Source organism: Staurois parvus, unplaced genomic scaffold (assembly GCF_062004578.1).
Source record: "Staurois parvus isolate SC_StPar_1 unplaced genomic scaffold, SC_StPar_1.0 ptg000506l, whole genome shotgun sequence".
Classification (NCBI taxonomy): domain Eukaryota; kingdom Metazoa; phylum Chordata; class Amphibia; order Anura; family Ranidae; genus Staurois; species Staurois parvus.
In genome coordinates this window covers 737247-753350 of record NW_028318302.1, presented here as the reverse complement: position 1 = coordinate 753350, position 16104 = coordinate 737247, and the positions used below count along the sequence as shown (strand labels likewise).

At 40.9% G+C, this 16104-nt stretch overlaps 1 protein-coding gene across 1 annotated transcript in view; it reads right to left on the bottom strand.

Annotated features, from left to right (window-relative positions):
- The window catches only part of DNAH7 (dynein axonemal heavy chain 7), a 519305-nt gene that overhangs the window by 712 nt on the left and 502489 nt on the right, over nt 1-16104 (bottom strand). The window contains exon 66 of the mRNA XM_089689972.1: nt 10742-10845. Within this exon, the coding sequence (XP_089546098.1) occupies nt 10742-10845 (104 nt within the window). The remainder of the gene's footprint in view (nt 1-10741; nt 10846-16104) is intronic.

Here is a 16104-nt window from a genome sequence, read left to right as displayed (position 1 = left end):
CTTCTCCAAAACCTCAGTCATATGCTCCCCTCATTCTTCTTCACACCTCAAGTTGCCTGTCAGTCATCTTTCTGATTCATGCTTTAAAGGTCAGTCTGTTATCCTGCAAGCCTCAATTCTGCCCAGCTTTGCTTTAAATCTCACTAATTCTGTTTAACTCTGTTCATTTCCCAGCATTTTCTAATCTCTTAGAGACCTTTAGGTGGGCTAAATTTGCCCCACAAAAAGTCAACAAAATACAGTGTTGACATTGTTCCAAGCAGAAATTCCATGTTTGGAGCATACCTCCCTGTACACGATCACTGCTTAGAACAGAGAGTATACCTGCCCTGAGCAGCAGCCTGCAACTGATTTTGACTGGCAGCAGGCAACCAGTACCCTTGGCACATTTTTTTTTTTTTTTGTACAGCATTTACATTTATCTTCAGGTTCTTTTGTTTTGCATATTATGTCAGTTAATCAACCTTGTTAGTTTTGTTTTTTTTTTTTAATTAAAGAATTTGTTCCCAATTTACCCTTAATATTAGGTAGTAAATATGACCCTATATGCTACATTGCTCCTTAATGGCAGAAAATAAATCTTAAAAGTCTGCTTTTAGGACTTCTTCCATATACAAAAACAATCTTCTCTAAAATGACTACATAGGCAGCTACTTGCTGTGACAGGTTTTTCTGGCACGATACTTCTGGGCAGTAGCTGCACTAACAGTATGGTGTGAAATTCACGTGATCACAGGCACGGCAAAGTGCTGCTACATTGTCCACCACACAAAAAAGGCAAAAAGCGCAAAAAAATAAAAAAATTTAAAAACCCAAACCACCACCGTTGGAGCTAGGAGCAGAAGCTAGATCAGTTTTACATCTTTATTAGCGTCTCTAAAGCCAAAACGTTTTTTTACCTTGATGCATTCCTTGCATTAAAGGTAAAAAAGTTTTCTGTCCTCCCCCTTCCCTGTGTGAAGGGGAAGAGAGGGGAGAAAAGAACCAGCACTGTGCACAGCCGCATCTATTCTCCCCTCTCTTTCTCTTCAGCAGCACCTGCTGCTGTCAACCAAAGTAGTGAGGAGGGAGCAGGGATAAGCCCTGCTGTGTGTCTATGGAGCATGGGTCCATTGGGGGACCTGAGAAGAGGAGGATCGGGGCCACTCTGTGCAATAACATTGCACAGAGCAGGTGGGTATAACGTTTTATTTAAAAAAAAAAAAAATTATATATATATATATATATATATATATATATACACAGTTGTGTTAAAAATAGCAGTCAGACATCACTAACCTGCTCAGTCACTGTTTTTGGTAGAATTGATATTTCTACATGGCAAATAATTTACTAGCAGGTGTAGTAGAGTAATAGAAATCCAACAGACCCAACAGTCATGACATGCATGCTGCTCATTCTGCGTAATTGAATCACTAATTGAAAGGGGAATGTTCAAAATAACAGCAGTGTGGAGTTCTATTAGTGAGGTCATTCATTCTTTGAAAAACAGGTGGCAATTATTGCCATTATTTAAGGAAGGAAGGCAGCAAATGTTGTACATGCTGGTTACAGTGCATTTCTCTGAAATTCTGAGGAAAATGGGTCGTTCCAGACATTGTTCAGAAGAACAGCGTACCTTGATTAAAAAGTTGATTGGAGAGGAGAAAACATATAAATAAGTGCAGGAAAATGATAGGCTGCTCAGCTAAAATGATCGCAAATGCTTTAAAATGGCAACCAAAACCTGAAAGATGTGGAAGAAAGAGAAAAACTACCATTCGAATGGATAGAAAAATAGCCAAAATGGCAAGGACTCAGCCAACAATCAGCTCCAGGAAGATCAAAGAAGGTCTAAAGTTATCTGTTCGTACTGTTACAATTAGAAGACGCCTATGTGAAGCCAAGCTATCTGCAAGAAGCCCCTGCAAAGTCCCACTGTTGAAAAAAACACATGTGCAACACATGTGCTGTTGAAAAAAACACATGTTACAATTTGCCAAAGAGCACATTGACTGGCCTAAAGAGAAATGACGCAACATTTTGTGGACTGATGAAAGTAAGATTGTTCTTTTTGGGTCTAGTGGCCGGAGACAGTTTGTCAAATGACCCCCAAACACTGAATTCAAGCCACAGTACACTGTGAAGACAGTGAAGCATGGTTGCGCAAGTATCATGATATGGGGATGTTTCTCATACTACGGTGTTGGGCCTATTTATCGCATACCAGGGATCATGGATCAGTTTGAATACATCAGAATACTTGAAGAGGTCATGCTGCCTTATGCTGAAGAGGAAATGTCCTTGAAATGGGTGTTCCAGCAAGACAACGACCCCTAAACACACCAGTAAATGTGCAACATCTTGGTTCCAGACCAACAAGATTGACATTTTGGAGTGGCCAGCCCAATCCCCGGATCTTAATCCAATAGAAAACTTGTGGGGTGCCATCAAAAATGCAGTTTCTGAGGCAAAACCAAGAAATAGAGAAGAACTGTGGAATGTAGTCCAATCATCCTGTCTACGCAAAGTGTCGGATGCAGTGGTGTAAAGCACGCCACCACTGGACTCTGGAGCACGTGTTCTGTGGAGTGATGAATCACGGTTCTCTGTCTGGCAATCCGATGGATGTGTCTGGTTGACAGGAGAACGGTACTTGCCTGACTGCATTGTGCCAAGTGTAAAGTTTGGTGGAGAGGGAATTATGGCATGGGGTTGTTTTTAAGGGGTTGGGCTTGGCCCTTTAGTTCCAGTGAAGAGAACTCTTAAGGTGTCAGCATACCAAGACATTTTGGACAATTTCATGCTTCCAACTTTGTGGGAACAGTTTGGGGATGGCCCCTTCCTTTTCCAACATGACTGCGTAGCAGCGCACAAAGCAAGGTCCATAAAGATATGGTTGAGTAAGTTTGGGGGGGAGGAACTTTTTTAATGAACATTTTTTTAATGAAACCTGAACTTTTTTTAATTGTAGTATTATGTAGATTAGTAGTGACTAAGAGGCTCTCAGTGCTATCAATCTGCATCCTGATTAACAACTGTCAAGAGAGTATTTCCACCACATAGGGAGTGTATTGGTTTCAGTGAGGATCTATATACGGTAAAATGACTTATGCATTTTAAATATATATTAAAGACCACGTTCCCTTTTAAGAACTCAAAATTGGAGGAGGGTGACAATTCCCCTTTCCCCCTTGCTCTCCACTTTTTTCAGTAAACTGTCAGAGCCAAAACCAGCTGCAGCTAGGATTAATCTGTCTCATTACTAGCTATTGCCGGATTTCCTGCGCAGGTTGGACTTCTTAACTGCATTTACAAAGCACTTAGCCACATGGGATAAAGTATTATATGTAACAGTGTAAAAAGTAGTTATTAATCTTTTTTAAGTAGGATGATCAAACATTGATCAGCATTCCTGATAAGTAAAGGTGAAATGTACTTCAGAAACTAAAAAGATATTTGTAGAGGATATTAGCACCCTAAAAGTACCCAGGTGCACTGGTGCAACTGCCAAAAAAAGGGAAAGAATGAATGAAGAGAGTCATTTTAGTCGTTCAAAAAAGTCCATTTAAAATAAATATAGAAATAAATAAAACTGTGGCATTATGGCAGCATCAACAGTCTCTCTTCCAAGAAGGATATGGGGAGGCTCTCATCAGCAAACCATGTACACGGCTCAAAAAATTAAAGGAACACTTTGAAAACACATCTGATCTCAATGTGGAAAAATATAATTTTCGATATCTATACTGACATGGACTGGGCAATGTGTTAGCAACGTAAGGATGCCCCATCATTTGATGGAAATTAAAATAATCAACCTACAGAGGACTGAAAATCAAAGTGAAAAAATGATGCAGCAGGCTAGTCCATTTTGCTGAAATTTCATTGCAGCAACTCAAAATGGTACTCAGTAGTTTGTATGGCCCCACGTGCTTGTATGAATGCCTGACAATGTTGGGGCATAATCCTAATGAGATGACGGATGGTATCCTGGGGTATTTCCTCCCAGATCTGGACCAGGGAATCACTGAGCTCCTGGACAGTCTGAGGTGCAATCTGGCGGCATCGGATGGACCAACACATGATATCCCAGAGGTGTTCATTGGATTTAGGCCAGGCAAGTGTGGGGGCCATTAAATGGTATCAATTCCTTCATCCTCCAGGAACTGCCTGCATACTCTCGCTACATGAGGCCGGGCATTCTCGTGCACCAGGAGGAACCCAGGACCCACTGCACCAGCATAGGGTCTGACAATGAGTCCAAGGATTTCATCCTGATACTTAATGGCAGTCAGGGTACCATTGTCTAGTGTGTAGGGGTCTGTGCGTCCCTCCATGGATATGCCTCCCCTGACCATCACTGACCCACCACCAAATTGGTCACGCTGAAAGATGTTACAGGCAGCATTTCGTTCTCCACTGCTTCTCCAAATCCTTTCATGTCTATCACATGTGCTCAACTGCGAAAAGCACAGGGCGCCAGTGGCGGACCTGCTAATTCTGGTGTTCAATAGCAAATGCCAATTGAGCTCTATGAAGCTGGGCAGTGAGCACAGGGCCAACTAGAGGATTTCAGGCCACCCTCATCAAGTCTGTTTCTGATTGAATGGAAAGAGACATTCACAGCAGTGGCCTTCTGGAGATCAATGTAGGGCTCTGGCAGTGCCTGTTCCTCCTTGCACAAAGGAGCAGATACCGGTCCTGCTCATGGGTTTAAGGACTTTCTACGGCCCTGTCCAGCTCTCCTAGAGTAATTGCCTGTCTCCTGGAATCTCCTCCATGCTCTTGAGACTGTGCTGGGGAACACAGCAAGCCTTCTGGCACGTATTGATGTGCCGTCCTGGAGGAGTTGGATTGCCTGTTCAAACTCTGTAGAGTCCAGGTATCGCCTCATGCTACCAATAGTGACACTGACCCTAGCGAAATGCAAAAATAGTGAAAAACAGTCAGAAAAGATGAATAGGGAAAAAATGTCAGTTGCCTCCACCTGTAAAACCATTCCTGTTTTGGGGGTCGTCTCATTGTTTCCCATATACTGCATCTGTTGTTAATTTCATTAACGCCAAAGAAGCTGAAACTGATTAACAACCCCCTCTGCTACTTAGCTGACCAGATCGATATCCCAGGAGTTTAACTGACTTGATACTATACTCTGATTAAAAAGTGTTCCTTTCATTTTTTTTTTGGAGCAGTGTATAAACAGAGAAAAGTGCCACTACCTATGTGTAGCATTTATTAAGACCTATTGGTAAAATGAAAAATAATAAAAATGCACTCACATTTAAAAGGTATAAATAATAAATCTCCAGCAGGTAGTGAACTTACAGGTGGTCAATGGTGAGCAAGCCCCTCCGTGTGGATGTGATGTAAGGGGCTTGGAACCTGAAAGAGCCAGGAGAAGCAACAGACTGAGTGTGTGTATCACATGGATGAAAACCACTGGATAGCAGAAAAGTGTTGGAGGTCCACAAAATGACCGTGATGATGTCATGTGTGATGTTGATAATGTGGTTATGCATTTTGGCTCATGGCTCCCTTTGTAAAATCTCCACCTTGCAACACTTGTCCACAGTGGTTCTCATCCACGTGATAACTCTATCTGCTGCTTCTGCTGGCTCTTCCTGGTGTTCCTCTGGTCAGTTTCCTGATTCCAAGCACCTTACATCACATCCATGTTGAGGGGCTTGCTCACCATTGGCCACTCGGAAGATTGCCTTATTGATACACCTTTTAATGTCTTTTAAATGTGAGAGCATATTTGTTTTTCATTTCACCAATAAGTCTTAAAAAATGCTACACTTAGGTCGTGGTGCTTTTTCGCTCCTTTTTTCTGTTTAGAAATGTATTTCAAAGACTGATGATTGTAACTGACTAGTGAAGTTAATAACTCCAGATGGCAAATTAGAATGAGCAATGCTAGTAAATGTGGTGCAGCTGAATCTTAAGTCTGATAAGCAAGGATGATGAGAGGGCAAGGTTAGGAGAACACTTGACAAAGGATTCCTGTAGCCTAGCAGAGGAGAGCCAAATGAAGAATGATGGGGACAACAGATGACTAATCATGGAAGAACGACCAAGGTTCAAAGGAGCACTCACCCAATTTTGGCAAAACAGAAATCAGATTTTAAAAAGTGTGAAGCATGCAAAGATGTAATCTAAACCTGCCAACATTCTATTGAAAAGAAGAAATGACTATTCATAAATCATCAACTGCTGGTGGGACTTGAGGACATGTTTGGAAAAAGGCTAACAACTATCCTCTCATGGCACATGTATAGGTAAGGGCAATTTCTGTTGCACTGCTTTTGTCCTCTTTAGCCACATAATGATTGATCGCTTGTAGAAAAATCTGGATTGTTCAATGTGGAGGATGAGACAAGATTTTGTAGGAAGAGCTTTTAAACCAGAGGCAGGCTTTTGTGCATGCATTAAATTACTGTTCCTTCATTCTTTTTTAGATCAGTTTTATGATCATTTATTATGGTACTTACTGAGAACTGCAGTCACAAATAAGATAAAAATAAATAATCCATTAAAAGATAAAGCAGCTTTTGCAGCAAAATTAACCTTAAAGTGTTACTAAACCCACAACAGTAAAATCAGTCTGTATATGCAGTAAAGCATGCTTGCTATACTCACTGTGGAACCTAAGGGCTTAATCCTCTGCATTGTGTAAAAAGGCTGTTTGATCCTTTCTTTTCTGCCCCTCCTCTTGTTGAAATGACCACCTGATACAGACTGAATCCATAGTCACATGCACATGCTCAGTTTGATGTGTATTGCTAGAGGGTTTTTTCCTTTTCTTGAGAGAATACATGTGATCAGCACAGGGCCAATCGGCACTGTCCAGACAGAGGGTCAAGGGTTTCACATCCTCCTAGAGCAGAAAGAAAACTCCTACGAGCTTTAACCAGCGCTCTGCTGAAGTCACAAGACTGCTCTAACTGCTGATGAAAAAAAGGTATTTAGCAGTTTGTATTTACTAAAAGAATTGCATTTCCATGTTGTGTGTACTGTGGGAGACCAGATATAGTGCATGCAGGGTCCTGGGTTTAGTATCATTTTAACTCCAGAGCTGCCCTCAAACAGTAATTTTTTCTGACATTAACTGTATCTTAAGTGGGCCATACACTAATCAAAATTCAGCCAGTTCAGCAGAGACTGGGCAAATCAGAATGAGTGTGTGGCAATCGCTACTCACCAGAAGTTGATCGTTCGATTGACTTCTGTGAAAGCGACATGTTGGAAAGTTTTCTTTTATCAGTGGCTGCAAGACTGCAATGTCCGGTGGTGGTGGTGGGGGTGAGAGATTCCACCATCCACTTGTTTGTATGCATGGAGGATCCCTTTTTTTTTCTTATTCAATTAGCCCGCTAACTGAATGACATAAAAAAAAAAAGCTTTAGGGCCAGCGTTAGTCTGGTAGCCAGCACAGTTTAACCCATTTCCTCTGACCCAAAGCTATCATGGACCCAACACAGCCTGTGACTGGGCAGTGCAAGGAGAAGCAGCACAGTGATGAGCTCATCTTTCTGTCACTTGGAGTTTTCCTCCTTGTGATCACATGAGCTGATTGACTAATTTTGCTGTTTCTTCCTCTCATGCTCCAGTCTTGTAATACAAGGGCTTTAGGAGGCTACCACCAAATCAAATTCAGGTATTTGCTTGCATTAAAAAAAAATTCTTTATGTATTAATATTACTGAGACACAATAATTTCTTTTATGCTTGCCTAAGGTTCATCATGTAATATCAGAAACAGAATAACATCATTCCTCTGAGTGGATATCAATACTTACACTGCAAAACAACATAATTCACTAGAGGGTACTACTGTTCTCTACCAACAATCAGGCTGATTTAAGATCAATGAAGCTGTCAAATCTTTAAAAAAAACTGTTCTGGACATCATCATATATCAGAATGAAATATTGTAATTAGGCTGAATATCATCATTCCTCAGACTGAACATCATAATTGCCACTGATGATATTCACTTCTGAGTCTGAATGTCATTATTCTTGAGACTGTATATTGTCATTTCTCAGACTAAATCTAGTCATACATCAGACTAAACATTTATTCTTCCAGTGGAAGGTGTTGTTAGTTTATCATAAATTTGGCTAATACATGACCAGTAAATATATCACCTTATCAATACAAGTCCTCCAGTTTAGTTTTTTTATGCATCATAACATTGTCATTTTACTGGGAATTTTGTGTAATCACTTGTCTGTAATTATTATTTGTCTGAGGTGGACAATTTTAGGCACCATACGGGGCTAATGCCCATTTTTTTTCCATAGGTACCCAATGTAGACCTAAGCTTAAAAAGTGAAAATTGGCTATCTAGAAAGGTTAAACTGTTACTAAACCCAGGACCCTGAATTCACTATAGCTGGTCTCCCACAGTACACACAACATAGAAATATTATTGTTTTAATAAATATAAACTGCTAAATATCTTATCTCATTGGCAGTATATAGCAGCCTTGTGACTTCTATCAGTGTCTGGCTGAGCACTGGTTAAGGAGGAGTTTTCATTCTGCTCTGATTGACCTATGAGGCTGCATAACCCCTGACCCTCTGTCTGGACAGTGCTGATTGGCCTTGTGCTGATCACATGCATCTTCCCAAAGATAAAAACAAACTCTCTAGCAATGCACTAAACTGAGCATGTGCAGCATGGCTCCTAGCCTTCTGTACTATCAGCAGATGGACTGGGGACAGTAGAAGAATGGGAGATCAGAGAAGACAGGATCAAACAGCCTTTTTACACAATGTGGAGGATTAACCCCTTAAAATCCACTGTGAGTATAACAAGCATGCTTTACTGCATATACAGACTTATTTTACTATTGTGGGTTTAGTAACACTTGTGTGTAAGAAACATTTACCTGTTGTCTTGGATTCCGCCTTATAACTGTCCATACATGGTTTGCCAGAGGACAGAATGAATGCTTTGAAAGTCAGGGTCTAATAGACCCCAGCTCTCTCCATAAAGAGGACCTGTCACAGCCCATGCTATCACAAGGGATGTTGTTCATCACTTGTTATAACAATAAATAAAAAAAATTGTAAAAAAAATTCACGTGCTCCTGTCCCCCCCCCCCCCCCCCCTTCCCCATGCAAATGCAAAGCGCACGTAGGTCCCACATGCATATGTAAACAGTGATCACAACACACATTTGATGTATTGTTGTGAACATCATAGTAAAAATGATTATTATTGCCAGACCAGCTGTGTAACTCTAAAATGGTAACCTGTAAAAGGCTTTTACAGCACCACCTATGGAGATTTTTAGGTAGTGTAGTTTGGTGCCGTTCCACAATTTTAAAGTGTGACATGTTATGTATCTATTTCTCAATGTAACATCTTTTATGTTTTACCAAAAAATTGGGCATTATATTGTGTCTGTGTGCACTAAAATTCATTTAAGTGTTATTTCCAAAAATTTGCATTAGATAAACTGCTGTACAAATATCGTGCTAATTTTTATATATATATGAAAGAAATGTCAGAATTCATCCAGTCTGGATGTAGTTAAGGAATCTAGGGTATCACTGACACCAGCATTGCCTTCTCTAAAGGAGACCTTGTTTCTGGATAAATCAGCCATTTTCACGGTTTATCTTCAACACGATCCCCACATCTGATGTCTTTGTTACCTCGAGTTTTCACCTTCTGGCTACCGCTACATAATATAACTATTTGACTTAGCATCAGAAGCATCACAAATAGAATTACTAGAGATTAATGATGCTCCTTACTCACCCTCACATTTCCTGACCTGCAGCTAAGAATGGGTGAATCTGCCCAGGTTTCATTCACCGAGGGTTGGACAAATCTTTTTTGAAATGCTGTCAGCCCAAATTTAGAGGCACTGATATTAAATTGGATTTCTAGGCTAAACCTTTTTTTAGTCTTTGCTGTGTCAATTTTTATTTCTGTCTGTGGCCCCACTGGAGAGATTCACCATTCTGTTTGCCCTGATGACTACTGTCACCAAAACAGAAAGGGAGAGGAAATCCAAAAAAGGAAAATCCAAAATGCTGGAGATGAACCCAGAACATAAGGTAAGGGAAAATCTTCCAATGGGGACACCTTTTCTGGGGGAAAATGTCCGAGGGGGAATTCCCCTCACTTTGTAAGATTTCCTCTAATCCGTTGTGTCTCTGGGACAAGAACTGAAGAGAAATTTCCATGCAGGTACACAAAGATCAAAATATAAACTCCCCTACTCTATCCAAATGTCACAGTAAAATCCTACTCTGAGTCCAGTGAGGGACACAGGTTGCTGATAATTAAGCAACCTAGGGTTATCCTAGGTAACTTTGCCTTCCTCTGGATCAACTGTGGGTTTTGGATAGTGTATATGGATGTTTTGTATATGTGAGTGTTGTGTGTATTTTTTTTTTCTGTTGGTTGAACTGGATGCACTAGGACTGTAGAAAACTGGCCTTCAGTTTTCTATGTGCCTAATGTCCATTGCTCTTGTAGGAAGTAGTATAACTCTAGGATGTATACTTTTCATCAAGCTTTGTCTCTCAAGGAGAGCAAGCAGTGTAAGTACCTGAATTTGACCCGGCATCAGCATCTTGCAATCCCTGTGCAGCAGAACTAAAGTGTGAGAGGAAGCAGCAGCACAAGGGGCCAATCAATTCATACATAATGCTTAAAGTGTTTTATTATACCACAGCAAACTGATGCACTCAGAGAAAAATACACACATGCTTTCTCGTTAAAACAGGTTACTTACCACGGGTACTGTGTCATAGAGGATTTTTGGGTGAGATTCTCCTAGCCTCTTTGTTTTTCTGTCCCAGCGTGCTCCATCAAGGAATAGTCCATGAATATAAACACCTGTGATTTCAAATGCAGACTTTGAAAAAAACAATCTTACCAAGCAAGCCATAAAAGTGCAACACTATGCAGTATTTTCAGTTAAAAAGACCACATAACATGAATCAGTATAATCTCCTATACACAAGAGAAATAAAATATATAAAAAAAAGCTGTGTTTAGCCACTTATCCCCAGGATGTCATAGTTGGATCAGGTTTGAATAAGACACAAAACGATGATATGTTTATGAACCCACACCATGCATTATGCAATTCATAATATAATCCTGTACACAAAGTGTAGTGATAACCTACTGGAGGGCAGGCAGGTGGTACATAAACCCTCCCCCTTGTGCTATTCTTTTCTGGGCACTGGGGTGCCAATCAGTATTTTGCATCAGTGATTGGGAGTTACAGTATATCTGCTTTTTGGGGAACCCCTCTTATACCTTCCTGAAAATGTTGACGGGCACATGTGTTACAGTATATCTGCTTTTTGAGGAACCCCTCTTATACCTTCCTGAAAATGTTGACAGGCACATGTGCTGGTTATAACATAGCAGGGTATGCATGCTCATTGCCCCCCTTGACATGGGATATCAGCTGCCTTACTTGATGTGCTGAGTAGGTTATTTCTGGAGGAGGAAAACATGTTTTATCACTTTAATTATTTAAAAAAAAGTCTAATTAAATAACCTTAGGAGTTCTGACCTGTGTAAAAAAAAAAACACAGAATTTTGGGTGAATGTACAGTTAATGTCCCAGAGAATCTTTTATAACTATTCCCTTTAGTTGTATCAAAAGACACCGAGCAAGACCTTGTGATGATCCATCATAAAAGCAAAGCAACCATAACTTTGTATCTGCTGGTTTTTTTTCTCCTTTCTGGATTTGAAAGAATTGTTAATGTAAAGAATACATGTTCTACAAATCCATAACCCTGACAGATTAGAGCTGGTGTAAACATCTGAGCCTACCCTAGCCTTTAACCCCACAGGATTTAACCACTTGCTGACTAGCAGTTTAACTGCTGGCTGGCAGCTCTGCTGTTCACCGCAACTTACCCACACATCGTGGGGGAACTAGGGTTGCCAACTAATACCTTTAAAACCAAATACATATTATTTCCAAAGGTCCTGTGGCTGATGTAAGGTGGTATTAAAACTCACTTAGTGCCTTATGTGCATTAAATTAGCCTCAGAACCTGTGTAACTAATATGTGTTCGAGTTTAAAGGGATGAGGTGGCAATCCTAGGAGGTCACATACAGGTTTACAGGCGCACATGCACTCCCCCTGCTGTTTGTGCTGTAGCTGGACACAGCATGAGTTTGTCAGCAGGCGAACAGCCAATGATTTTGCCTGTGAACCTGCTGATGGCTGTAGCCAACCACAGCACAGAGATCAGTGTGTTAGTAAAAACACCACACAGATCTGGTTGGTTCTGCTTCCTGATCTCACTCACCGTTCAGAGCTGAGATCAGGAAGAAAGGCCAGCCAGTCTGTGAGTAAAATCAGCACCCATACACTTATTAGGCACACATTTAACTCTTTGATTGCTCTCCTGATCATCCCTGTCACCCAGTCAGTGTCATTAGTACAGCGACAGTGTACAGTATTATCACTGATCACTATATTAGTGTCACTTCCGACATCAGATAGCGTCAGTGTGTCCCTCCAAACCAGTGTTAGCGCCAGTCCATGATTGTCCACCACATTATAAGTCACTGATATCCGCTATTACTAGTATAGTGTTAGCAAGATCAGGCCTGATCCATGCTAGCACTAGTATTTCATTTTATTTCTACCATGCAAGCAGTCCCTGATTGCTAGCCAGGAGCTCTTCTTCCCATAGTACATACCTGCAAAGTTAGTGCCCAAAATGGCCAAAAAACGAGTGAGGAGGTGTACAGGATCCTGAGCATGACAGATAAGAGCGAAGAAGAGGCCTCACTGTAAGAATCAGGTTCAATATGAACCTGTAGAAAGCAGCGGCACCCTGACAGCATGAACAATGGTGAAGAGGTCCCTGCTAAAATAACTCGCCCAACCCCATGTTGCTGAAGTGCTAGAAGCACATGCATTATGCTCAGATGCAGCAGGGCTCCATTACTAGCGCTGCACAACTTTTTGGTGATCTGGGAAGCTCCAGCAGTGTATTACATCCTGGCCTTTTAAACACCAGCACTGCAGTATTTCATGGTGAAGTGGCGATCACCAGCAGTGCAGTACAAGTTGGTGATTTGTGTAGTATTAGTAGTAGCATTAGTAGAAGCCACCATGAATTCAAGCACAGGTCTGTATATCGCATAGTAGCCTTCCTGGAGGTGCTTGCAAACCCTGACTGACTTTTACAGCTGTTTTTCACGGAAACCTTGTGATTATATTGAACAAGTGTGGTGCTCACACTATGCCATAAATTATACTATAGTATACCAAATAAATTATTAATAATCAGATTTTAAAATGAAAACTAAATATGCCAAAGTCCCACTCCAATAAATAAAGTCTACTCCGTGCCAAAAGATCTTATAAAAAGGTGCCACTCCAATGCACTCACCACAAATCCATGACCACCTTAATTAAAAGGAAGGTCCAAAAAGCACTTGGTATCCCAGAAATGTTGATACAGCTCACTGCTCAGCTTTCTTCAATGTATCCACTCTTCACAAAATCCAACCGCTTTCCATCAATGTGAATCCATTAATCATAAAAGATATTTTGTATCATTTATTAAAACTCTCCATAGAAGCACAAATTATAAGAAATTCACTTTACAGATGTGGGTGCCCAGTATCTTGGCACTAATACAGGAAGCGTGTGTGCACCACCGCTCCACTTCCTGGGGTCTGGTGTGCATTTATAAAAATATTTTTGAAGGAGTGGTCCCTTAATAGTATTGGCCAGTATTTCCTGATAATGTTTTCCACCTCCCTATATTGTATATTATAACATGTTTTTAAGGTGATATTGAATTTTGATTTTTTCCTTTCCTGTTTAGTTAATCTCTTTCTATCCATTCCTCTTACCAGGTCCCTGGTTCTTTATAATTCATTCTTCTTGTACCCCTTTTCTATAAATCCTTCAATTACCATGTTTGATTTGGCCATAAAATCCTCATCTCACTGGCAATTGCATTTAATCCTCATGAACTGTCCCTTTGGGATGGCTCTCACCCATCCAGGATGGTGGCAGCTCCTGATGGATATATATCCACCCCTGTCTGTTTCTTTGAAATGGGTGCACGTGAATAGCGATGGTCCTTCTCCCCATATCTCAAGATCTAAAAAAATGCACCATCTCATCACTAATTGTACTGGTAAATTTAATATCATGTTGGTTGGTGTTTAACCATTGCAAGAACACTTTTAAATCTTCCTTTTCTCCCTACCAAATATTAAAAAATATTGGCGATAAATCTTTTAAATACGATTAGTTGGGGCCACATTTTAGAAACAAATCTTCTCCTCCCATTTATTCAGGAAGATAATCGCCACACTCGGCGCATATCTTGCCCCTGTTGCCACCCCTTTAACTTGGTTATAAAACTCACCTCCATACTAAAGGTAATTATTGACCATTGCCATCTCCAAACCTTCTAAGTTGAATTGTTTTTTTTTGGGGGGGGGGGTTAACCTGGATAGTTTTTTAAGGCACATTCAGTGGCCTTCAGCCCATACTTTTGTTTAATAGTTATAAAAGAAAAAAATAAAACTCTTGCTATAGACTATAATGATCAGAAAGTCTATAAGTGGCAAGAGGATAATAAAGAGGTAGAGTCCAGAGAATCAATGATAGAGTCCCTATACACTAACATTAATTTAGTTTTCCTTTGTTGAATAATCATACTCAATATTTTTCACAAATATTGAAAAACTGATACCATTCTTTAAATAATTCTCGGTCTTCCAATCCATCTTTAGGGCTGATGTCCCGCCTAAGTCTTCTTGGTGTCATATTTTCTTGTATATATTGCTCTAGGGATGTTATATCCCACCAAGCACTAATTTGTTTTTCTGTGGTCTTTTGTAGTCATATAAACCTCTGTACAAAATTTAGAGCAAAATGTTAATTTAGAACAAACACTTCAGGTGCATTAATTTCCCTGTTATGTTAAAAATATAAATTCGATATTTTGCAGTGTGACCCCTATATTTGACAACTAAACCAATAAACAAATAGTAGTAACCCGGTGAATGTGTGTGAAAAATCTATAGATTAAGGAAGGGGCTGAACTACTTTCACAGTGTACTGTGATGATCAGGTTAGAAAAATTAGATGTGGCGCCCAATAGCCTACAGGTCATATACACTGCTCAAAAAAACTTAAAGGAACACTTTTTATCAGAGTATAGCATCAAGTCAATTAAACTCCTGGGATATTAATCTGGTCAGTTAAGTAGCAGAGGGGGTTGTTAATCACTTTCAGCTGCTTTGGTGTTAATTAAATTATCAACAAGTGCACTAGATGAGCAACAATGAGATGACCCCCAAAACAGGAATGGTTTTACAGGTGGAGGCCATTGACATTTTTTTCCCTACTCATCTTTTCTGACTGTTTTTACTAGTTTTGCATTTGGCTAAGGTCAGTGTCACTACTGGTAGCATAAGGAGATACCTGGACCCTACAGAGATTGCACAGGCAGTCCAACTCCTCCAGGATGGCAAATCAATATGTGCCATTGCCAGAAGGTTTGCTGTGTCTCCCAGCACAGTCTCAAGAGCATGATGGAGATTCCTGGAGACAGGCTGTTACTCTAGGAGACAGGCTGTTACTCTAGGACAGTGGTCGGCAAGCCGCGGCTCGCGAGCCACATGCGGCTCTTTACCCACTCTAATGCGGCTCTTCTGTGTGCCGGGCGCCTGCTCCCCTCCCTCCTCTCGGTCGGCCGCTCCCCTCCCTCCTCTCGGTCGGCCGCTCCCCTGCCTCCTCTCGGTTGGCAGCCCCAAAAGTCCGCGCGGACCTTTTAATCCGGCCCGCGGATGTGGCTGTCAGGATGTGTGTAGGCGGGGCAGCGTGCCGAACGTGAGGGGAGGGGAGCTAGGCTCCTCTCACAGTCCGCCCTGAAGACCCGAACGGCGCGGGAAGACAGCGAGAGGAACGCAAAAGGTAAGTGAATTGACACGGGGGACTTGGCTTACTAGAAGGGGGGGGGGGGGAATAGTACTGTGGGGGATGAAATACTATATGAGGGATGAAATACTATATGAGGGATGAAATACTATATGAGGGGATGAAATACTATATGAGGGATGAAATACTATATGGGGGGATGAAATAC